This window comes from Coregonus clupeaformis, chromosome 6 (genome assembly GCF_020615455.1).
Source record: "Coregonus clupeaformis isolate EN_2021a chromosome 6, ASM2061545v1, whole genome shotgun sequence".
Taxonomy (NCBI): Eukaryota; Metazoa; Chordata; class Actinopteri; order Salmoniformes; family Salmonidae; genus Coregonus; species Coregonus clupeaformis.
The window spans coordinates 42868145-42893975 of NC_059197.1; the positions used below are offsets into that span (position 1 = coordinate 42868145).

The following is a 25831-nucleotide window of genomic DNA, read 5'->3' on the forward strand; positions in this document are numbered from 1 at the left end:
TAGATTTTCATCCATGTTTCTCAAACTTCAAATTTTGAAGTTGTTCCAAATGTGAAATTTCAAAGTGATTAAGGTTACATTTAGGCATCACCTCCAAATTTTTCAGGTTAGGGTTAAGTTTAGGGATTAACTCCGAAATCTTAAGGTTAGTCATTAACCCCTGAATGGTTAAAATAAGGGTTAAGGTTTGGGATAAGCTTAAAACCGAAATCTCAAAAACAACTTTCTATCACTGGATTAGAAAATGCAACTTTTGGCACCAGAGGCAAATGCTTACCTACTTGAAGGTAACAGCGCTCACTGTTGCCCCTAGTGTCCGGTTTCCATGTCATCTCCCGACGTCCTCAGACATGGATGGATGTCGAATACTGACTTGTATCACAGTTGACCTGGCTGGATGTAAACCCTTTTGTGCTGCCTAACCAATGACTGTGCTGTGTATGGTGACACTTCAGAAGGTGAGTGAAAGGCTTATTCCAGACACAATTTTTTATTTGTCCAAAAAAATCAATATCTGTGCACGCAGACTTGGCCTACTGATGTCCTGTTCAGTTTGAGAGGGAGACCATGAAGAAGAGGAGGAGGACTGGCGGTAAGCTTTCTACTGCTATAATTGATTTGAATGAAAACAATGTTTCGTTGCCCATAATGAAGCTATTTATCATAGTTATTGACCTCACAATAAGCCATATTTGAGTAATTTACATAACTTACATTACTATGAAGTGGCAGCCATGGAAATGAACAGTGCATGGGTGCTGAAAGTAGGCTAATTCGAGAAGGCCTAACTAATTTAAACAGTCTTCATTTTAATTTGACTTTAGGCTACTAACAACAAGAGGGCTTTGTGTTGGAGCCTATTTCTTCCTATTCAAGAAATAAGAGGTAGCCCTACCTGTTTGACAGACAAAATTATAGTCTACTATCCGTAGATTTGGATTTTGTCAGTCAATTCCTTCAGTCACCATGCACTACTTAAATATCTCAGTGTCAGTGAAGAGCTTGGTGTGTTAAGCTAAAACCAGGGCTCGAATTGAGGGGGTATGTGAGGGTATTTTGGCTTTTTGTTAAAGAATATGGCTAAAAGCATAGGCCTACCCCTTGTTAGCTTAAGATTAAAAATAAATCAAACATACTTAGAATTAAATAATAATAATGAAATGAAAAATGCCTTATTAGGCTTTACAGTCATTCTAAAGTGCCTTTGTATTCACTTTTAGAAACACAAGTTTAGCCAGTCTTTAGTTTGAGGATCATGTGGTGAGCTATGCATACCTAATTTGTTCATGTAGCCTAGCAGATGCTCATATATTCCCATGCCACAGTCAACACAAATCTATTTTATAACAACAATATCATGGAATAAAATAGAATACATTTGAAAATGATAGTTTCCCACATGAAAAACAGTTACAAGTGCATATCGGCCTACCTGATGATATGCGGCTGCTGTGTTAAACAACGAGTGGCTTTTTCTTGATTTCATTGATGATCAGACACTTCAGTTGTAACTGGTTCTGTTGTGCTACATTTTTACAGTTGATAGACAACTTTAGCACTGTTAAAAACTTAGACTATCCTCTTTTTTAACAATAGCCTGTATAGAAATCAAAGTGTCTACGGTGCTGCAGCATGTGCTCATTCGTTGTCATGCTCTGTTGTGGTATTAAAAAAGTCTCTGCTTGTCTCCAGTCATGTAAAATGAATTGCATGAAATGCGTTTATGAAAGGCAATTTTTTATCAGACCACAAATAAGATAATAGATTCACGAGGTGCTTTTATTATAATGGATATATTTTCAACCCTACCCTTATCCGGGGTGGTCTGCGAATCCACAGCCTTCTGGGTACTTTGCCATGTAATGCTTACAAAACTAAGAAAAGTTTCTAAAACTGCTTATCTAAGGCTCTGGTCTGTCCTAGGAGTGAGGGTAAATGGTAGGCATGTTCCCTGCTATCCACTTTATGTTTTAATTATTATTTTGGGTATAGGGGAGGGTCAATTGTATTTTTTCAAGCGTTCAGGGAGGGTAGGGTAAAAATATTATACTATTGCACTAAAAGGTGATATCCACCTTAGTCAACAATAAGAAAGAGACTAGAAAGGAGTCCTGTGCAGCTGTGAGTAAGGGACAGACCATTAAAGTAGTTATACTCCTTTCTTTCCTATGAGTTTCACATAATTCACACTAAATAATTTCTGGAGATGCATCACAAAGAACATTGCATCTCTACAAAAATAAGCATGCAGTCTCCCCCAAAATTGTTGAAAGACATTTTTTTTAAAACATAGGAGATATGGGAGGCATGAGTGAATATGATGGGTGCATAGACTTAAAAAAAGAGAAAGGCCAGCCATCTTAGAACCTCCTATCTCAGGAAAATATCATAAATATACTTACCGTAAGATAGAAAATGCGATGGGAATTATAATAATTTAAACACAAAACTGGAATCAGTGCACAGAATGTATTGGTGTAGATTCACATATTATACATACTGTAGCAGCCATTGGCCATAACTACAGTAAACAAAATGCATTTTGTGATTTTAGAAGGTACAGTAAAGGAACACAAGAACACAAGAACTATGCTCTATCCTATCTATCTATCTATCTATCTTGATCTGTCAATCTAGTATCATTCTGAGAGGACTTCATGGTGCGATGTTCAGAGAGGAAGGAGAAAGCAGGCTGCCAGCGGTCTTTAGAGACAGGATGTGGTGAGGTCAATTGAAAGGAAGTGGCATCAAGGACTCTCCAGCTGCAGAGGGAACAATGAGAATTAACATCATGTAAGTCAAGGGAAGGTGAGCTGTGTATTAGGTGTGTATTGTATGGTGTGGTTTGATAGAACACAGGCAATCCAGGTTGTTTTTATTCATCTCACCTGCATCTTGCTGTAGATCCAGGGCAGTAGGCTGGACACCTTGGTGTAGACCCCTGGCCTGTTACTCTTCCCACAGCCGCTGCCCCAGCTGGTCACGCCCACCAGCTGCCAAAGGTTGTCACTGGCCTGGCACACCAGAGGACCACCACTGTCTCCCTGTGAGAGGAAAGGAGAGACGGGATGAGTGAACAGTTGAAGTGAGGGGCCGAGGTGTTGAAAGCACCTGCTTCAATATACTGTATGTTTTCAAGTAATTGATAGCAGATGAGGTAGAAGGGAATTTGAGTAGTGGGAGAGGCGAAAGCTGTGGACTATCGAAGTTCAGAATTGTAATGAATAATGTTGGCACCAAATGTTCTAAGACAGTTAGTTAGACTCTGGGAAGAACACAGAATGTTGCTGTCATGGAACATCTGGTGTCCATATGGAGGACAATTTGCCAAACTCTGCATCTATGGCTGTAAAAAAAAAGAAGTATTTTGTATGTTAATGCTATAGAGAGAGATAGAGGTGAAAGGTAGGAGAAAGAGTGACGAAAGAGTAGTGGGCCGAAAATGAACCCATGCTGGCAGCGGTACATTGTACATAAGCTCCAGAGGCAGTGGCTTAGACCTCTAGACCACCACAGCGGCCTCATTTATAACCGTTGCGTAAATTTCACACAAAAAAAATACAGATTTATAAACTTGGTGTACCCCATACATACACTTGTTTCCCATTATAAATCAGACCTGTCGTAAAACTGCGTGTGAACACGCCCTCCATTCTCCTTTTATGGTGACGATAACGCCTTTTATTTGCTGTATAATTTGGAACTGCTGGAATTAGGCCATGGTAGTTTCTAAAAGAAAGAGCAATTGCAAATTTGATGAAATGTTTTTGGAGGTTTGACAGAATATTTTAATATTTTGCAATAATTTATACTGTATTTGGCAAAGGACTGTGACAGTTTCTGAAATAAAAAACTGTGGCTAATTGTTGTGGACCTGTCAGCAGAACGTTTTAATTCAACAGTGTTTTGCATTGACATTTCCCGCAACCTAAATATGCTGGACTGCTCGCAAATTCTGAAACATTGTCTAGGCTACTCAAAAAAATTGAAATTACAGTAGGCTACTTACAGTAGTTGCATACATAATTCAATGTAAAATATCAACTGTCTGTTCACCTGTTAAATTCAACTGTTATGTTAAAACCGCGCTGCCTATGGGATCGCATAGGCTACAGCAAAACATGAAATATATAGCCTATCTATTTACTAGGCCCAATTAAATGAGAGATGCGCATGGTATTATTTTATATGGCTACTTCGGGAAAGCATCACGGCCAGAAAAGGTGAGGAATTTATTCTGCAATGGTTATAAAAATAAAAGAAATAGTAAATACGTTCATGTGTCTAATTATTTTAGATTCTAAAAACAAAACACATACAGTAGATTTTCGCTCTTCTCTCTAACTGCATCTTATTATGTTTTCCTTTTTTTGGGGGGCGTGTCATCATATCCCCCATTTGCACAAAAACACTTGCTTGCAATACTTCAACCACTTGAAAATGTGTGTAAGCATGGTCTCAAGTTTGCGTGGAGGTAAGCATATTCTCACATGAAGTTCAGTTTTTATAAATGCCAACTTTTGCGGCAAAACTGCAGCGCACATGTTTTGGGGTATATTCTGTACGTACGCAAGGTTTATAAATTAGTCCCCAGGCCTGTAAATAGAGTATGTGGACTACAGTATGTGGACATGTACCTGACAGGAGTCCCTGCCCCCGTTGAGATCTCCGGCACACAGCATGTTGTTGGACACACTGCCGGAGTATACTTTGGAGCTGTTACAGACACGCACGTCAATGATGTCAACGGTCACCTCCATCAGGTCTTTGGACGGTTTTGCTGTGAAGGGACACATACAGTACACAGTCATTCCCAAAACACACACACACACTTCAGCTAGGGACACTATAGCTAGTTGCTCTAGCCAAACTGTTGCTCTACTGAATATATGATGGTTTTCTGCAACGAGGAGACATTGAGATAGGATGAACGATGCATGTGTAGCCTCCTTTCTCCACCTCACTCTCTCTGTCTCACAGAGACGGACAGGCCATAGAGCAATTCTGGAAAATGCCAGATTGGCTGGTTCATTTTTAGCCAAGTTGGCCTGTCCTAATTGTTGTTGTTTCTTGTACAGAATTATCATTGTTTGGCTAATAGTAATTTTTTAAAGGGCTGGTGTGGGGGCCTCGAGGATAGAAATGGGCCGGTGTGTTAGAAATGCCCGGGCCGAATTCTGGTCCCAGTCCATCCCTGTTGTCTCACTCTAGATAAGGATTCTGTATTCACTTTCCTTAAGTATATCTCTCCCTCTCTCCACTCCCTTGTCTCTCTTCCTACCTGCCGCCTTATCTATTGTTCCGAATCCCGAGGTCCAGCATTTGGTTCCATTGGGGAATGTCTGATCAAAGGCTGGCAAACAGGCAGGCTGAACTGCATCTGAATAACAAACACACACAGGAAGTTAGATAAACAGAGTGGCATACAGACTTCAGACACAAGCACACACAGTTACAAAAATGACACACACATACGCACACACATACGCACACACAAACAAATGAGATTACCATTCTGACAGTGGATGCATCACAGACATTTAGGGCAAACATTTTTACAGTGCCTCAAAGGGCAAACATTTTTACAGTGCTGTCCCAACATTGTCGCTAGCGTTTCCCTAGCATTTCTCTGATATAGTAGGAATAGAGCCGGACTCACTAGTGAAATCCACTGGTGAGGCCAGCTTCAGTATGGCAATGTCCTGGTCGTTGGTTATGTTGTTGTATTTTTCATTCACGATGATCTTCTCTACGAGGTAGGGAGAAGGAAGCTTGTCTTGAGATACCACTCCTCCGTACACACGCCACCTACTGGCATCAAGAACCGGGGGGAAAGACCTTCAATTGGCAAGGATAAAAGGAGAATAAAATTGATATTAATTTACTTCTCAAACCAAGGGTGTAGCTTATGACACAGATATTATTACTATTATTGTTATTATTATTATTATTATTATTATTATTATTATTATTATTATTATTATTATAGTAATAAGATGTTTAATTGAGTTATGGAGATTGGTTGTCAAGGTGAGGGTTATTGAGGTGATGAGGGGTTGTCATGCTGCTTGTTCTTGAATCACACTGAGCAAGTTGCTGCACATATTCACTACTAGTCTGTGTTTTATATGGATATGTGTAAGTAAAAGGACTGACATTCTCCTTAGGCTAATAGTGTGTTCATGACATGTCGGAAACTCGGAAATACAAGCTTCTGAGTGGTAAAAAATCTATTTGAACAGTCCTCTAACTAGTAATTCAAAGTCAGAAACCCTGGCATCATCTGAGAACTCCGACTTGTCCGACATGCTGAACTCTGACTAAAGAAATTACTTCGACAACAGCATTTTTGGCAGTTAAATGCAACAACAAAAAGTAATTTTAAATCTATGTTTTTTTTTACAATGTTTACCAGCATTATAGCTGTACGTTCTGTTTATTGTTGGAGTAGCTAGCTTGCCATTAGTCAATTGGCATTCTCAACGAGTTCAAAACAAGTCGGATTTCACTCCGACTTGTCATGAATGCAGCAGAGAGGTTAAGGTGGAGCTATTATCAAGGATCTAAATAGCGTGTCTAGAATTAGAGCCAAGGGATCAGTTTGGAACTGATCATTGTTGTCCTCTAGTCACTGACCTGGGGAAGCAGTGGGCAGCCGTCAACACAAAGTCAGGGGACACCAGGACCCCTCCACAGATGTGTGATCCACCAAAATGTAGAGAGAGTTGCCAGGGCCATTGGCCCAGCTTGGCAACAGTGCCCCCTATGATCCGGGAGGTCAAGTGCTGACGCCCACAATCTGGGAAAAGGGGGAGAAGTGGTCAAATGTTTGTATCTAATTGAACTAGAAGTCATATTTCAAACAGAAGGTTGATATGAACAGATGAGAGCTCCTTACCAATACACTGCAGAGAGACTGTGTTCTGGTCAGGGCAGGACGAGCTACATAGCAACACAAGAACAACCATGTCAGGAACTCAGGATCTAACATTGAACCACACTGGGATATGTGCAGCATGGTTACAGTTGATTTGAAACTGCCTTCATGAGGCTTATAATGCAGTTATAAGGATGACATAACATTTCATCCCAACCACTCATGACAGATAATGACAGTGTATGACTTAACACCATCATTCCCTCAACATTACTGGGACTAAAATGAGTAAATACATAAGTGCTAAGATTTATAGAGGAGTTGAGCTCTCTTACCTGACGTTGACCTGGCCCTGGATGGGTAAAGACGATCTGTTGTTCAGGGTTAGACCAATGGACTGCTGGGATTTCACTGCCTTGGTTGCAAAGGACCTGTATGGTCGACACACACAAACACATTTAGATTCTGTCTGCCAAAACAATACTAGAATCAATTCCCCTCCCATGAAGCATTCCCAGAAAGTCAATTTGCCACAGGCACACCAACCCCAGAGAGAGAGGAGCGCAGAGAATCAATCTGAGAGTAAATACAGAAAATGGCAGCAGTGAAATTAGATGTCACTGAGCAAATGTCTGTGAGAGAAAGTAGTTACTCTGAGAGGTAGCGTATACAAATGGCTGTTGTGAGAGAAAATGATTACTCTCTAAAGGTAGAAGATAACATGGCTGTTGTGAGAGAAAGTAGTTACTTTGTGAGGTAGCTTATAAAATGGCTGTTGTGAAATAAGATGATGTCTTACTTTCTGAAGCCCAGTTGTGCACAGGTTTGGTTGGCATAGCTGTGGTCCCATCCCTGGTAACACACTGGGAGGAAACGACCATCCTGAAACGTTCTGACCTGTAGAGCACCATTCGCCCCAAACCTCACTGCGGAGAGAGGGAGAGGAGGGGATAGAATAATAACATACGAAAAGGGTTATGTTTGTCTGCTTGTCATACGTCGAGTGTATGTCTACCTGTCCACCTGGCTTTAATTTCTGTACATCTACAGAAATTATTTATTTATGTCTGTCTGTGTGTTGTGTGTGTGTGTGTGTGTGTGTGTGTATGTGTGCTTACCACAGTTGGACTCGTCGGTGCCCAGTTGGCAGTCTCGCAGAGCGTCACATTGGACGGTGGAGTTGGAGCAGGTGTCATACACGGGCACGCTCAACAGCTTCTCATAGCGCCCCTCATCATCATGGTGGTCGCGGATGGCAGCCGCTGTTGCCAACCTGGTACCGTAACGCACTACCCAGAGAGAGAGAGAAAGACATATGAAATGAAAGAGACCGAGAGAGAGAGATGGGGGTAGGGTTGGATGGGGTAGGTTGCGGGCACAGAGAACGTGTAAGGGTGGGGAGAAGAGGAGAGACAGAGGAAGAGATAGGAGAGGAAGACTGTCAATGCCTACACAAATACAGTAGGGAAGGGAAAGGGGGATACCTAGTCAGTCGTACAACTGAATTCATTCAACCAAAATGTGTCTTCCGCATTTAACCCAACCCCTCTGAATCAGAGAGTAGCTTACATATAAATGAATAAACAGGCATACATATACATGAGCAACAACATATGAATAAATATAAAGACAACCCTGGCCTTACCTCCGAGCCAGATGGCAATGGCCAGGAGCAACAGAACGATGCCTCCTGACCCACCAAAGCACTTGGCACGATGGTGGCAGCATTTGTATTTATTCTTCTTGTCAGGAAGAGCTGGAACAACACACACGGCATACATGCAAACAGATATATCTTACTCAGGAGACCATATTGAAACCATACACTGAGTGTACAAAACATTAGGAACACCTTCCTAATATTGAGCTGCACCCCCTTTTGCCTTCAGAACAGCCTGAATTCGTTGGGGCATGACCTCTACAAGGTGTCGAAAGCATTCCACAGGGATGCTGGCCCATGTTGACTCCAATGCTTCCCACAGTTGTGTCAAGTTGGCTGGATGTCCTTTGGGTAGTGGACCATTCTTGAAACACATGGGAAACTGTTGAGCGTGAAAACCCCAGCAGCATTGCAGTTCTTTACACACTTAAACCATACCCCGTTCAAAGGCACTTGATTATTTTGTCTTTCCCATTCACCCTCTGAATGGCACACATACACAATCCATGTCTTAATTGTCTCAAGGCTTAAAAATCATTCTTTAAGCTGTCTCCTCCCCTTCATCTACACTGATTGAAGTGGATTTAATAAGTTAAATCAGTAAGGGATCATAGCTTTCACCTGGATTCACCTGGTCACTCTATGTCATGGAAAAAGCAGGTGTTCCTAATGTTCTGTGCACTCAGTGTATAGCCACCACATTATGCAGAGACATAATGAAGAGGTTAAAATCACACTTCTCAAGGATGTTTTTGTATTAATACAACTTCTGTTTCAACTTGTATTATTTTGCACTATTTTCACTGGTGGTTTGTAGTCCCCTGAAAGCAAATAAGGAATGGAGGGAACTGGACTGGGACAGAACTGGGACAGAGAGTACTACTCACATATACTGGGCTGGCAGACGTGCTGCGAAGCCACTGTTGGGGGGTGCTGGGGGATGTAGTATAGCTGGTTGGGAGGAGTGTGCCTTGGACCCGCTCCATAGACTACCTCTTCATAGGACTGGAGGGGTGGGAGGGTGTGCACCTCAACAGAGTAGTATGGAGGAGGGAGCTCGTTCTGCAGGGGAGAACACAGAGAAAAAGACAAAAGGTTAAGAAATCAGTCATTAAAAAATCTTATGATCAAACTCCCATGCAGGATCTTTTTATATTTTTTATTTCTGTTGTTAGTTTATTTTGATTTATTTTTTGATTTATTTTTGATTTTATTTTTGGGGTAGATCAGCTTTAATATTGCAGATAGATTGTAACTTCCATCAATGTAATTGTCTGCATCACTTCCAATACCCCATGCTTTTTTCTCTCGCAAATATATTTATACATATATATATATATATATATATACAGTGGGGAGAACAAGTATTTGATACACTGCCGATTTTGCAGGTTTTCCTATTTACAAAGCATTTTTATCATAGGTACAGTTCAACTGTGAGAGACGGAATCTAAAACAAAAATCCAGAAAATCACATTGTATGATTTTTAAGTAATTAATTTGCATTTTATTGCATGACATAAGTATTTGATACATCAGAAAAGCAGAACTTAATATTTGGTACAGAAACCTTTGTTTGCAATTACAGAGATCATACATTTCCTGTAGGTCTTGACCAGGTTTGCACACACTGCAGCAGGGATTTTGGCCCACTCCTCCATACAGACCTTCTCTTCTCCAGGATTTTAATCCATGACGGCGTAGTGTGTTACTAATGGTTTTCTTTGAGACTGTGGTCCCAGCTCTCTTCAGGTCATTGACCAGGTCCTGCTGTGTAGTTCTGGGCTGATCCCTCACCTTCCTCATGATCATTGATGCCCCACGAGGTGAGATCTTGCATGGAGCCCCAGACCGAGGGTGATTGACAGTCATCTTGAACTTCTTCCATTTTCTAATAATTGCGCCAACAGTTGTTGCCTTCTCACCAAGCTGCTTGCCTATTGTCCTGTAGCCCATCCCAGCCTTGTGCAGGTCTACAATTTTATCCCTGATGTCCTTACACAGCTCTCTGGTCTTGGCCATTGTGGGGAGGTTGGAGTCTGTTTGATTGAGTGTGTGGACAGGTGTCTTTTATACAGGTAACAAGTTCAAACAGGTGCAGTTAATACAGCTAATGAGTGGAGAACAGGAGGGCTTCTTAAAGAAAAACTAACAGGTCTGTGAGAGCCGGAATTCTTACTGGTTGGTAGGTGATCAAATACTTATGTCATGCAATAAAATGCAAATTAATTACTTAAAAATCATACAATGTGATTTTCTGGATTTTTGTTTTAGATTCCGTCTCTCACAGTTGAAGTGTACCTATGATAAAAATTACAGACCTCTACATGCTTTGTAAGTAGGAAAACCTGCAAAATCGGCAGTGTATCATATACTTGTTCTCCCCACTGTATTTATAGATATATATACACATTTACATTTTAGTCATTTAGCAGACGCTCTTTTCCAGAGCGACTTACAGTTAGTGAGTGCATACATTATTTGTATTTATTTTTCATACTGGCCTTCCATTGGGAATCGAACACACAACCCTGGCGTTGCAAATGCCATGCTCTACCAACTGAGCTACATCCCTGCCGGCCATTCCCTCCCCTACCCTGGACGACGCTGGGCCAATTGTGTGCCGCCCCATGGGTCTCCCGGTCGCGGCCGGCTACGACAGAGCCTGGATTCGAGGAGGTATATATATATATATATATATATATATATATATATATATATATATATATATATATATATATATATATATACACATATACACACACACATATATATGTACATACATATATACACATATATACATACAGTGGGGGAAACCAATTGTGCAAGTTCTCCCACTTAAAAAGATGAGAGAGGCCTGTAATTTTCATCATATGTACACGTCAACTATGACAGACAAAATGAGGAAAACAAATCCAGAAAATCACATTGTAGGATTTTTTATGAATTTATTTGCAAATTATGGTGGAAAATAAGTATTTGGTCAATAACAAAAGTTTCTCAGTACTTTGTTATATACCCTTTGTTGGCAATGACACAGGTCAAATGTTTTCTGTAAGTCTTCACAAGGTTTTCACACACTGTTGCTGGTATTTTGGCCCATTCCTCCATGCAGATCTCCTCTAGAGCAGTGATGTTTTGGGGCTGTCACTGGGCAACACGGACTTTCAACTCCCTCCAAAGATTTTCTATGGGGTTGAGATCTGGAGAGTGGCTAGGCCACTCCAGGACCTTGAAATGCTTCTTACGAAGCCACTCCTTCATTGCCCGGGCGGTGTGTTTGGGATCATTGTCATGCTGAAAGACCCAGCCACGTTTAATCTTCAATGCCCTTGCTGATGGAAGGAGGTTTTCACTCAAAATCTCATGATACATGGCCCCATTCATTCTTTCCTTTACATGGATCAGTCGTCCTGGTCCCTTTGCAGAAAAACAGCCCCAAAGCATGATGTTTCCACCCCCATGCTTCACAGTAGGTATGGTGTTCTTTGGATGCAACTCAGCATTCTTTGTCCTCCAAACACGACGAGTTGAGTTTTTACCAAAAAGTTCTATTTTGGTTTCATCTGACCATATGACATTCTCCCAATCCTCTTCTGGATCATCCAAATGCACTCTAGCAAACTTCAGACGGGCCTGGACATGTACTGGCTTAAGCAGGGGGACACGTTTTGCACTGCAGGATTTGAGTCCCTGGCAGCGTAGTGTGTTACTGATGGTAGGCTTTGTTACTTTGGTCCCAGCTCTCTGCAGGTCATTCACTAGGTCCCCCCGTGTGGTTCTGGGATTTTTGCTCACCGTTCTTGTGATCATTTTGACCCCACGGGGTGAGATCTTGCGTGGAGCCCCAGATCGAGGGAGATTATCAGTGGTCTTGTATGTCTTCCATTTCCTAATAATTGCTCCCACAGTTGATTTCTTCAAACCAAGCTGCTTACCTATTGCAGATTCAGTCTTCCCAGCCTGGTGCAGGTCTACAATTTTGTTTCTGGTGTCTTTTGACAGCTCTTTGGTCTTGGCCATAGTGGAGTTTGGAGTGTGACTGTTTGAGGTTGTGGACAGGTGTCTTTTATACTGATAACAAGTTCAAACAGGTGCCATTAATACAGGTAACGAGTGGAGGACAGAGGAGCCTCTTAAAGAAGAAGTTACAGGTCTGTGAGAGCCAGACATCTTGCTTGTTTGTAGGTGACCAAATACTTATTTTCCACCATAATTTGCAAATAAAATCATAAAAAATCCTACAATGTGATTTTCTGTATTTTTTTTCTCATTTTGTCTGTCATAGTTGACGTGTACCTATGATGAAAATTATAGGCCTCTCTCATCTTTTTAAGTGGGAGAACTTGCACATTTGGTGGCTGACTAAATACTTTTTCCCCCCACTGTATGTTCTTTAATTCAGGGCCTACAGACAAGTTCCTTACTTTTTCCCCCTTAATGCTGCAATTATTTTGTTGTAATTTTGGGTAGAGCAGACATTTCCATATGTTTTTGTTAGCTGCATGTGTGACATAACCACCAGTCCTACGTATGATATCATTTACGAAGATTATACTTTTTTTTTTAAATAAAAAATACTGGCTTTTTATCAATTTGTATATTTGAGTTTAACCACAATATTTGTTGCATTATTTGTTCTGTCGTTTCTGGAGAATTAAATTGAAATTGCAACCAACTTTCTATGGCTTGTTTTAGAAATAGTGATATTTGGGAGATGATTTCCTTTTCAAATAACTGAAAGTGAGAAGTTGTAATCTGAATAAAGGGAAAAAGGCCATTCTTGAACATGGGGTGAGACAATCTTTCTAATTTGTTAGAGAACCAGTTCGGATTTAAGTCTAACTTTTGTATGACTGAAGCTTTCAGTGATAGGTCTAATGCTTTAATATTTAATCATTTCTGTCCTCCGAATTCATATTCATTAAATAAATAGGCCCGTTTCATTTTGTCTGGTTTGCCATTACAAATAAAATGGAATATTTTTTTCTCATATAATTTAAAAAACAGTTCGCTGTGCGTGAGCAAGACCATAAGCAAATAGGTAAACTGGGATAATACTAAAGAGTTAATCAGGGTGATATTTCCACAAATAGACAGGTATTTACCTTTCAATGGTAGCAAGATCTTATCTATTTTTGCTAACTTTCTATAAAAATGTATTTGAGTGAGATCATTTATTTCATTTGGGATATGTATTCCGAGTAAATCCACATCACCATCAGACCATTTTATTGGTAAACTACACGGTAATGTAAAGATTTTATTTTTTAGTGATCCAATACATAATATAGTGCATTTATCATCATTTGGTTGCAATCCAGAGAGGTTAGAACATGTATATAGATCCTCTCTGAGGCTGTGGAGGGATTCAAGTTGTGGATTTGAAAGAAAACATCAATCATCAGCGTACAATGACACATTTGTTTTTAAGCCCTGGATTTATAATCCCTTGATATTACATTTTACATTTTAGTCATTTAGCAGACGCTCTTATCCAGAGCGACTTACAGTTAGTGAGTTATTATTTTTTTATTATTATTATTTTTTTTTTTATACTGGCCCCCCGTGGGGCCAACAATAATATATATTATTGTTGGATCTGATTTTAATAGCTAACATTTCGATGGCCATAATAAATAGTTATGCCGATAGTTGACAACCTTGTTTTACTCCTCTATACAGTTTAAAACTTTCAGAGAAATAGCCATTATTTACTATTTTACACCTAGAGTTACTCTACATGATTTTGACCCATTTTATAAAAGATTCTCCAAAATTGAAATGCTCTAGGCATTTATATATAAACTCCAGTCGTACTTTATCAAATACCTTTTCAAAGTCTGCTATGAATAGCAGGCCTGGTTTCCCAGATTTTTCATAGTGTTCTATTGTTTCCAGTACTTGCCTTATATTATCTTCAATGTTTCGTCCATGTAAAATACCTGTCTGATTAGAATGAATAATGTCCGACAATACCTTTTTAATTCTATGCGCTATACATTTTTCTAGATTTTATTTTTTTAACAACACTGAAGTGTAAGGGACCTCCAATTTTTTTAATGGACTGGATCTTTATATTTCCCACTTGTATCCTGTTTCAGTAATAATTAAATCAGACCTTCTTCTTGAGTGTCTGATAATCTACCATTTACATAGGAGTGGTTAAAACATGCCAATAACGGTCCTCGACTGGTATGCCATCCAACCCAGGAGTTTTCCCGGACTTAAAGTCTTAATTGCATCCAGAATTTCCTCCTCTGTAATTTCACCTTCACATGAGTCTTTCTGTATGGCTGTTAATTTTACATTATCAATTAAAAAATATCTACAATTAGCTTCAGTCAGAGGAGAAGGAGGCAACTGAAACGAAAACATATGCTTAAAGTACTTTGCTTCCTCCTTCAAAATATAATGTGGTGAATCATGCGTGACTCCATCATTTGTAACCAGTTTCAGTAAATTATTTTTGGTAGCATTTCTGTGTTGAAGATTTAAAAAATAATTTGGTGAATTTTTTTCCCATATTCCATCCAGTTTGCTTGATTTTTTAAATAATAAATTACACTTGATCTTGCTTGAATAAGTTTCTCCATTTCTTTTAGTTTTTCCTCCAATTTATTCTGAGCCTCTATGTTACAGTTTTTATTGCTATCTATCTGTTCTGTTAGACCTTCTATTTCCTTTGTTAGTATGGACTCTTTTGACCTAAATTGCTTTTGTTTTCGAGATGAGTACTGAATTGCATGGCCTCTAAAGGCACATTTAAAAGTGTCCCATTCAATAAGGGGATTTGCTGTACCTATGTTATGCCAGAAAAAATGCAGTTATAAATTCCTCTGTTCTAGTTAAAAACAAGTTATCATCCAATAGGCTTTGATTACATTTCCAATATCCTCGCCCACGTGGAAATTCAGTAATGAGGGTGATAGTTTGTAGTGTGATTTCCTTTACGGTCCATTTAGCTATTTAAAACTGTATTATAATCTCCCACCATAATAATAGAGTCTTGTATTTCTTGCAGGGTTGATCATTTATTATATATATTGTCAAAGAAGTGTGGATCATCATTATTTGGTCCGTAAAGGTTCATGAGCCATATCTGTTTATGGTCCAATAACATATTTAAAATAATCCATCTACCTTGCGGATCTGTTTGGACAACGAAATTACTGTTAATTAATATCATCACCCCTTTTGAGTTTCTTTGCCCATGGGAGAAGTATATTTGCCCCCCCAGTCCTTTTTCCACACAACTTCATCTAGAATTGTTGAATGAATTTCCTGTAAACAATAGACATTATATTCCTTCTCTTTGAGCCATGTAAATATTGTTATACTTTTGTTACTATCTGCTAAGCCATTACAATTATAACTGGCTATACTTATTTCACCACTTACCATAATGAGATACAGGTTTCAAATCTATTCATCATAATATATGTTTGTTAATTTACCAATAAAAAATACAATAGCGATTGAGTGTCCATATAGCTGTACCATGATACAGTGGGGGAAAAAAGTATTTAGTCAAATCAAATCAAATCAAATCAAATTTTATTGGTCACATGCGCCGAATACAACAGGTGCAGACATTACAGTGAAATGCTTACTTACAGCCCTTAACCAACAGTGCATTTATTTTAAACAAAAAAAGTAAGAATAAAACAACAACAAAAAAGTGTTGAGAAAAAAAGAGCAGAAGTAAAAATAAAGTGACAGTAGGGAGGCTATATATACAATAGAATAAAGTGACAGTAGGGAGGCTATATATACAGGGGGGTACCGTTGCATAGTCAATGTGCGGGGGCACCGGCTAGTTGAGGTAGTTGAGGTACCACCAATTGTGCAAGTTCTCCCACTTAAAAAGATGAGAGAGGCCTGTAATTTTCATCATAGGGACACGTCAACTATGACAGACAAAATGAGGAAAAAAAATCCAGAAAATCATATTGTAGGATTTTTTATGAATTTATTTGCAAATTATGGTGGAAAATAAGTATTTGGTCAATAACAAAAGTTTCTCAATACTTTGTTATATACCCTTTGTTGGCAATGACACAGGTCTGTAAGTCTTCACAAGGTTTTCACACACTGTTGCTGGTATTTTTGCCAATTCCTCCATGCAGATCTCCTCTAGAGCAGTGATGTTTTGGGGCTGTCGCTGGGCAACACGGACTTTCAACTCCCTCCAAAGATTTTCTATGGGGTTGAGATCTGGAGACTGGCTAGGCCACTCCAGGACCTTGAAATGCTTCTAGACGAAGCCACTCCTTCGTTGCCCGGGCGGTGTGTTTGGGATCATTGTCATGCTGAAAGACCCAGCCACGTTTCATCTTCAATGCCCTTGCTGATGGAAGGAGGTTTTCACTCAAAATCTCACGATACATGGCCCCATTCATTCTTTCCTTTACACGGATCAGTCGTCCTGGTCCCTTTGCAGAAAAACAGCCCCAAAGCATGATGTTTCCACCCCCATGCTTCACAGTAGGTATGGTGTTCTTTGGATGCAACTCAGCATTCTTTGTCCTCCAAACACAACGAGTTGAGTTTTTACCAAAAAGTTATATTTTGGTTTCATCTGACCATATGACATTCTCCCAATCCTCTTCTGGTTCATCCAAATGCACTCTAGCAAACTTCAGACTGGCCTGGACATGTACTGGCTTAAGCAGGGGGACACGTCTGGCACTGCAGGATTTGAGTCCCTGGCGGCGTAGTGTGTTACTGATGGTAGGCTTTGTTACTTTGGTCCCAGCTCTCTGCAGGTCATTCACTAGGTCCCCCCGTGTGGTTCTGGGATTTTTGCTCACCGTTCTTGTGATCATTTTGACCCCACAGGGTGAGATCTTGCGTGGAGCGCCAGATCGAGGGAGATTATCAGTGGTCTTGTATGTCTTCCATTTCTTAATAATTGCTCCCACAGTTGATTTCTTCAAACCAAGCTGCTTACCTATTGCAGATTCAGTCTTCCCAGACTGGTGCAGGTCTACAATTTTGTTTCTGGTGTCCTTTGACAGCTCTTTGGTCTTGGCCATAGTGGAGTTTGGAGTGTGACTGTTTGAGGTTGTGGACAGGTGTCTTTTATACTGATAACAAGTTCAAACAGGTGCCATTAATACAGGTAACGAGTGGAGGACAGAGGAGCCTCTTAAAGAAGAAGTTACATGTCTGTGAGAGCCAGAAATCTTGCTTGTTTGTAGGTGACCAAATACTTATTTTCCACCATAATTGGCAAATAAATTCATTAAATATCCTACAATGTGATTTTCTGGATTTTTTTTCTCAATTTGTCTGTCATAGTTGACGTGTACCTATGATGAAAATTACAGGCCTCTCTCATCTTTTTAAGTGGGAGAACTTGCACAATTGGTGGCTGACTAAATACTTTTTTTCCCCACTGTATTTGCATTGCTACTAAGTAACCCTCCAATTGTTCTCCACTATTCCCCCCGCTAAAGCCCCTCCCCATCCCAAGTTGGGTTGTCATCCCAGTGATCGGCATACCACCCCCGGCCCCCCGGATCCCTAGGCCTCCCGAGAGGCCAGGACACATCCTTCGAGAACAGCACACAGTGCCACCCACAAAACAGAAGCAGGTCAACCTCCAAAAGCATTTCCAATGCTCTCACCTCCATATATATATAGCTATTAAAAATAAATATCTATTCAAATATCTTGCATATCTTAATTTCCATCATTATCAATTAATATGCGTAAAAATGTTGTCAGTCCATGCGAAGGATTGCTACCTATAACCCGAATTGCCATTGTATTACATTACATTTTTGTCAAGCAATTCCTATTTTAGCAAACAATTATTGTGGTTCATTCTATATTATCCCTAACATCCTTACCCCCTTGCAACAGATGTGGGATAAACACACACACACACACGCACTCTAACACACTCAACCCCTTTCCTCCACAATCAACCATAAGCTCAGATGCTCAACGGTTGTTACATCCCAGAACCCAACTCAAGAAAGGACCTGATTTACGAATGCATATACAGTTACAGCTGTTTGAGAAAGCATGCAAGATTGAGCAAAAATTGACAAAAAATTGAGATTTGATGGAGATCAGATCCACCCTCTTCCCCTGAGATACAATCATTCTGGTCCCCCGTTGTAACCATTTTTCACAAGCAACTCCGAGCAGTCAGACCTTTGATTATTTTGTGCCACCAGGGCCACAATAATATGCCCCCTCTCTGATTGTCCGAGTGTGACCCCCTCCATGGGTTACTGCAGCCAGTGTTGCCAGCACAGCTAGGTACCAGGTCCTCAAGGTTCTCATTAGCAGCTTTGAGAATTTCCTTGTATATTATGCTCTCCCATCAGGGGGCTCTGGCTTTGTTGGACCAACCCTGCCAGGCAGGCTCAGAATCTTGAGGGGGCTGTGCTGCTCTAGTAGGTCTCTGACCGCATTCATCTTTCTGTTTTGGCTGCATATAGGTAACTTACAGCAGGGCCATAAAACAGATGGGGACTTCTCTTTGGTGTATGGGTTGCTCAGGTGGGTGTCTAGGATATAGGTGTCACGGTTTCGGCCGAGGCTGCTCCTTCTCCTTGTTCGGGCAGGCTTCGGCGGTTGTCGTCCCCGGAGTACTAGCTGCCACCGTTCGTTGTGTCTGTGTGTGTTTGGTTTGGTCTGATTTGTTACACCTGTTGCTCATTTCGTCTTGATTATGTGTCCTTTAAGTTCTCGTTGTTTCTGTCTTGTGGTTGTGTGTAGTTGTTCTATGTCAGCAGGTGTTGCCAGTCGGTTTGTGCTCTATGTTATTAGAGAGTCCGCACGTTGTGCGTTTGTTGTACTTTTACGCTGAGTGCGTTTATTTTTCCCTTGTTCAACCGGCTCTGTTTATAGCCGTTGTTTCTGTGGACTTTATTAAAGTGTTTTTGGACTTGCATCTGCATCCTGCAATTGATTCCACACCACACCTACGCCCGGCCTTGACAGAACTACACACCACTCATGGAATCAGCAGGAGCAGCAGCAGCGACCGAGTCATGGGAGGAGCGTGTCCGCGGACAGGATGACAGGATAGCCCAGATCACCAACGCATTACAAGGAGTAATGAATACCCTGCATCGCCTGGAGACCAGTTGGGCACCCACGCCTCCTCCCACAGTACCACCAGCACCGGTCAGTCCCTTAGTCCACGCTCCGGAACCCAGTGGGATTCGGCTCTCTCTCCCGAGGGCGTATGATGGTACCGCTGCCGGGTGTCAAGGTTTCCTCCTACAAGTAGAACTCTACCTCGCCACCGTACACCCGGTGCCCTTGGGACACGAGAGCGTTTCCGCCCTCATCTCCTGTCTCACCGGCAAGGCGTTGGAGTGGGCCAACGCCGAATGGAGGAGAATAGACCCCGCGACGATCACCTATGCGGAGTTCTCCCGTCGCTTCAGGGCTGTATTCGACCATCCACCTGAGGGGAAGGCGGCGGGAGAACGTCTATTCTACCTCCGACAGGGGAAGAGGAGCGCACAGGATTTTTGCACTGGAGTTCGGACTCTAGCGGCAGACGCAGGGTGGAATGAGCGGGCCCTCATAGACCACTTCCGCTGCAGCCTACGGGAGGACGTCCGTCGTGAGTTGGCCTGCAGGGACACCACCCTCACGCTTTGACCAGTTAGTTGACATGGCCATTCGCCTCGACACCCTGTTGGCCACCGCGGACGTCCTGAGTGGGGGTCGTCCATTCCACCCTCCAGCACCTCCGAGCCTAGTCCTATGGAGCTCCGGGGTGCTGGCGCTAGAGAGGAGAGGAGAAGGAGCCCCAGGGGAACCAACCCCTGTACCTACTGTGGCCGTGGAGGACACACTGCGGCCAGGTGCTGGGGGGCGTCTCCTAGGGGGAGAGACGGCAGGCCACGCTCTGGGGAGTCCCTCCAGGTGAGTAGGCGCCCCACTTACCCAGAGCTCTCTGTTGATCACCTAACCATACCTGTGTGCTTCCCACAGGTTGCACCTCATTCCCAGCATAAGGCGTTAGTAGATTCAGGCGCAGCTGGGAATTTTATAGATCAGCGATTTTGTGCTGAGTTAGGGATTCCCCTCCTTCCAGTCAGTAGTCCCTTCCCTGTACATGCTTTAGATAGCCGTCCGTTGGGATCGGGGTTGATTAGGGAGGTCACAGCTCCACTTAGGATGGGGACGCAGGAGGGTCATGAGGAGACTATTCAGCTATATCTTATAGACTCTCCTGCGTATCCGGTGGTGCTGGGGATTCCCTGGTTGATTACTCATAATCCCTCTATTTCGTGGCAACAGAGGGCTCTCAAGGAGTGGTCTGTCCAGTGTGTAGGGCGATGTCTGGGCGTTTCCGTATTTTTCCCTTGTTCAACCGGCTCTGTTTATAGCCGTTGTTTCTGTGGACTTTATTAAAGTGTTTTTGGACTTGCATCTGCATCCTGCAATTGATTCCACACCACACCTACGCCCGGCCTTGACAATAGGGTTGGGGACTGTTCCATGATAGGACAATAAAATAATAGATTAGATGTATACTTTATATTAAAATGTATATCCCTCATCTGCACAAAATTGAAAGCTCTCTCTCACAACCCCTGCTCACAGACACACGTTGGTTCTGGGATATGCAACCATTTCCTTTCTCACTCACTTTACGCCACACTTTTCCAAAGACAAAAACGCACACCACACCTTCCATCACAATACATCCACACATACCCACATACTGTGCCTTCTATGTCTTCTGTTTGCTATATTTTTATCTCCACTATGTTGATTTTATTCTAATTAGTTATATTTGAAGATGTATTATTTCTCTTCTTATCCTTTCTTGTAATACTGTCTTATCCCTTTATAAAATACTATATATACTATAAATGTGTTTTATTATTACAATCCCTACCATGGCTAGTATTGGGTGTTCCATTATTCGACTCCTCTATTAGAACTTTCAGAATAGCCATGGAGTAGTCTTTGTGTCACGGAATATTTGGTTGCCAATATACAGTTTATTAACTATGAGAGCAACACGCTTCCCTTTTAATCTATTTTCCTTGAAGATTGGGTACAGAACTTTGCGCCGTTCTGCAATCTCCCTCGGGAACTGATCATTCATGCCTATTTTCGTGCCAGCAAGTCTTTTACCTAGGCTTTCAACCATTACTTTATCCTTAAAGAAAGCAAATTTGGCAACGATTGGACGCTCATATCTCTGTCCTCTTTGTCCGAAATGGTGTACATGTTCGAGTTGGATTTTATCGACAGCATCGAGTGGGATTTGAAGCGCTGTAAGAAGTCCTTCACAATATTTTTGGTAACCTCTCCTTCTTTTTTTTGGATACCCGTACTAGTACTAGATTTTCTCTCATCGATCTAGTCTGTATGTCTAGTAAGGCTTCTCTCAGAAAGTTGTTCTCCCTTTTAAGTTCCTTAACATCCGATTCTATTTTAGTAACTGTCCCTTTTAGCTTTTTTGTATATCTTTCTCCATTATCGCAGCTTTTTTGTCACTAATTTCAAGTTTGCCTTCAACTCTTTAACATCCTTACTGACCAACTCTAGTATGCCCAGTTTGTCATTTATCGACTTCAACAGATCGCTTTCCACACTTACCAGTCCCAGTGGTGAAAAGCATAAATCATCTGTATCCATCGAGGAGTCGCGTTTTCTCTTGGAGTTTGATTCTCCTTGTTTACACTCCGTCATGTTTGAGTGTTGCTTGTTGTTGTAATATTTGTCGATACATTTCTCTAGCCTTATGACTTGTTTTGTATTATTATCCAGGTTGAATGTTATTACCCACGAGTATATGAAGTGCTAATATTTAGTCTAACTTACTGATATTGAATATAAAGTTTTTATCTTGAGGTGATTCGCAACGCTGTGTTTTCAATACGCCATCTTGTCATGTCACTTAGGCAGGAACTTAAAGGCCCAGTGTTTTGTATCATATTGTACAAAATTGATTAGAATTAAATGAACACTGTAACAGTGTGAAAAAATGTGATCCGTTTTATTTCCTGATAGTTGCTGGTTGATAATGCAATCTTTGCAGGACCTTCAAAATGACAACACCAGGCGGTACAGGTTTTAAAGCCCCGTGATTTTCCTGTGTTGTATATAATAATACTTTGAAATTGTGAAAAAGATGATAATGCCCATTTAATGTAAGAGCTGGAAAAGACCGTCTGAAAATTAATTGTTTTGGTGGGATGGAGTTTTGGCCTGCCTGGTGACATTACCAGGTGATAAATTAGTAAATAGACCAATAAGAAAGAGGGTTCCAAACCTCTCTTCCAATAACAGCTTTTCCCCTCCCCACTCAGACCACTCCCAGACAGTCCTAGCAAAATAATTTTTTGAGAAACCGTTTTTTGCCAAAAAGCTATTTTTGTTTCTTTTTGACTATTTTAATGGAAAACTATTACAGCAAGGCACTAAATTGTTCCGCAGAAATAATTTGATATTGAGATAAAAACCGGCTGCATTGGGACTTTAATAATCCCCAGTAAACAACTTCCATGCAGGAACCCCCTAATTCTTCCATAAACAACCGTGTATGGGGTGATGCCTAGAGTACACATGTTGATTGCGAACAGGGCTTACAGATGGCTGATGATTGGTGAAAAAACACATTCTAGTATCTTCAGGTTAGATGTGCCATAATCATATCATCCTTATCAAGCAAGTGTGATATCCCAACACCTGAATAACCAACTCAAGCACAATGGAAGGTCCCATGTCTCTAGGCAACAACGTGCCGAGATTCTCAATTGGCCCATTATTCATTTCCTCTCTTTAACATGCTCTCATTTCTGCGTTATATTCATCTGCTCCCCTTAGCGCTATCAAGCATCTCAGACAATAAGGCTAATCAACATCGCCAGGGCTGCAGCCGAGCTTACATTGCCCCCCTAGAGTCTCTATTGTTGCCACGGAGAAGAAGGGTGGCTGCCATGGAGACAATGGAACAGCAAACTCCAAAAGGAAGTTGTGGTGGTCCCCTGTCCCTGGCTGGCTGCTGCCTGGCTGTATCACACACACAGGTGAATTGTAACCCACATCCACACAGGGGAATTGTAACCCACATCCACACAGGTGAATTGTAACCCACATCCACATAGGAGATTTGTAACCCACATCCACACTGGGGAATTGTAACCCACATCCACACAAGTGAATTGTAACCCACATCCACACACAGGTGCAGGTCGGTCATTTCAGTCATGTTTCCTTGTAGGGATGACATTGCTTTTAACTTCTCTAACTGGTTTTGATGTTGGGACTTTGGTTGATCTGCCCATGGCAATGTTTATGTTACGATGACCGACATGGAAAGAATCTGCTTCCTGATGGTACAACATGCATGACCTCCACACTGATTCCCACAACAGATTAGTAGTGTGCTCTGCTCTACATATAGAGGTGCTAAGATTTGGTGGAGATTTACACAACATTGCAAGATTTTCAGGTGGTTTTAATTTCATAGGGGCTAGGCTGTAGTGATGATCACAAGAACCACAAAGACCATTAGATCCTAACGGTCTACAGCAGATGTGGATCATATTGAAGTGTTTGTCTGGTTGAGGATAAAGAGTGCTAACCAAAAATGTGTCTACATTGGGGTTTCCATGGCAACTTGTCAACCCAATATTATTTGGACTGACAGTCACTCCCCTTGTTGTTCCATGAACTCAGTCTGTCAGTTACAGGGCATCTCAGTCAATCCCACTAACTCTCTCACCCTAGAGAATGGACCAGAAGCACTATAATAAGACCTTCCTGAATCACAATAACCTTCACACAGACACGTACCACCATTCTCCATAGCAAGCCAAGAGGCAGGCATGCACCATATGTGTCTTCTCTACATCTGAAAATCCAAACACCCACTGTCTGGTTTATTAGCTCCTATACCTCCATTTAAAACTCCTGTTGTATTTGATCAGGAAGTCCATGGAAGGTGCTATTTGACCTGAATCAATAGTATGCACAGAAGGAGTTCCTCTCATGAACCTCTATCCTTAGTTCCCCCAAACTATGTGACTGTTTAAACATACATCTGTGTGTTGTCATCGTTACTCATCCTATATTGCCGTAAATGTATACAATATACCTGATATCACCCACCCCCCCCCCCCCCCCCCCCCCACCCCTCCCAAAGCACAACAATAAACAAAGCTGGGATGTACTGTTATCTGTCTTGGTGACATAGAGAAGACTCCTGGGCTCAGTCACTAATAATACCGGTTTATAACCGAAATCTTTCTTTGGTAAACAGCTCCAGTTTCATGACCATAGGCACCAAACTCCAACGCAAATTAACCAGAATACTGTACCAAGTGGATATTCAGCTGGTGGAAGAGGCGGTTAGTCTGAATACCCAACCGAATCGACATAGGTCAATAGACATTGTTCCCCCCTTGGCATTTTCCAGTAATTACTGTAAACTTATGAGGTTTTAGGTTCCAGTTACATTTCAAAGGGCAGAATGTACTTATAAACATTAACGTTGTTATATAGTGTAACTTTGAACTTTAAAAAAATGGAACCAGCCCATATTGATTGTTGATTCACTAATCAAAACAGATAAATCCTCTCTGTTACAGATGGAAGTCCACAGTAGCAGGGTTGAGTGGGCCTAGTGGGCCTAGTGGGCTCATTTTCACCTCAGGTCTTATTTCTCAATCTGCCCCTGTATTTTGGTTAGACAAACCGGGTGAATAGACTAGTTTGAGACATAAAACCACTATCCATTTAGAATAAGAAACCCTACTTTCAACACAATATTTTCCACATGGGCGATTCAACATAAATTCAACACACCATGCGAAGCAACACAGTATAGAGATCGGAGACAGAGACAATCGCAATGAGATCATACGGGGCTCCAGCTACACATCAGCTTGACCCTGTGCCTCTGTCTCCTAGTACATTATCAACACAAATCGGTTCACATATCCTGCAATCTGTCCATGATGTGGCAAAAAGTACAACGTGTGGGAACATCAGCAATACACAAGGAAACTTTACTTAAACAACCCAACCTGATAAAGGGACAGTGAGAGTAGGAGTACAGTATGGTCAGTGTGTGTGAGAAAGAAAATCATTTTGTTTAGTCAGCCCAGGGGAAACAGATAAAGAACCAGAGAAGCAGAGAACAAGGAGGAGAGGATAAAGGAAGAACTTACTGGGTCATGCTTTGCCATCGGATGCTGGGGGAGCAGTGAGGAAAGTGGAGGTGAGACCTGGTAGGAGAGGCTTTTCACAGGGCTACTCAAACAGTCACAGAACAGTGATCAGAGCATGCTGAC

At 41.4% G+C, this 25831-nt stretch overlaps 1 protein-coding gene across 2 annotated transcripts; it reads right to left on the reverse strand.

The window, feature by feature from the left end:
- Nucleotides 1–1760: 1760 nt before the first annotated feature.
- On the reverse strand, nt 1761–25831 carry LOC121568249 (transmembrane protease serine 13). 2 transcript variants are annotated; one of them, XM_041878805.1, is made up of 13 exons: nt 25709–25829; nt 9425–9599; nt 8523–8633; nt 7996–8166; nt 7677–7803; nt 7213–7308; nt 6899–6942; nt 6637–6799; nt 5660–5838; nt 5282–5380; nt 4638–4780; nt 2889–3044; nt 1761–2762 (listed from the first exon to the last, which is right to left on the reverse strand). In XM_041878805.1, the coding sequence occupies exons 1-13, from the start codon at nt 25724–25726 to the stop codon at nt 2748–2750; spliced, it is 1497 nt and encodes a 498-aa protein (XP_041734739.1). In that variant the 5' UTR covers nt 25727–25829; the 3' UTR covers nt 1761–2747. The 2 variants fall into 2 exon arrangements, with proteins under 2 accessions (XP_041734739.1, XP_045076764.1); XM_045220829.1 differs by lacking the exon at nt 5282–5380 and having other exon boundaries at nt 25709–25831.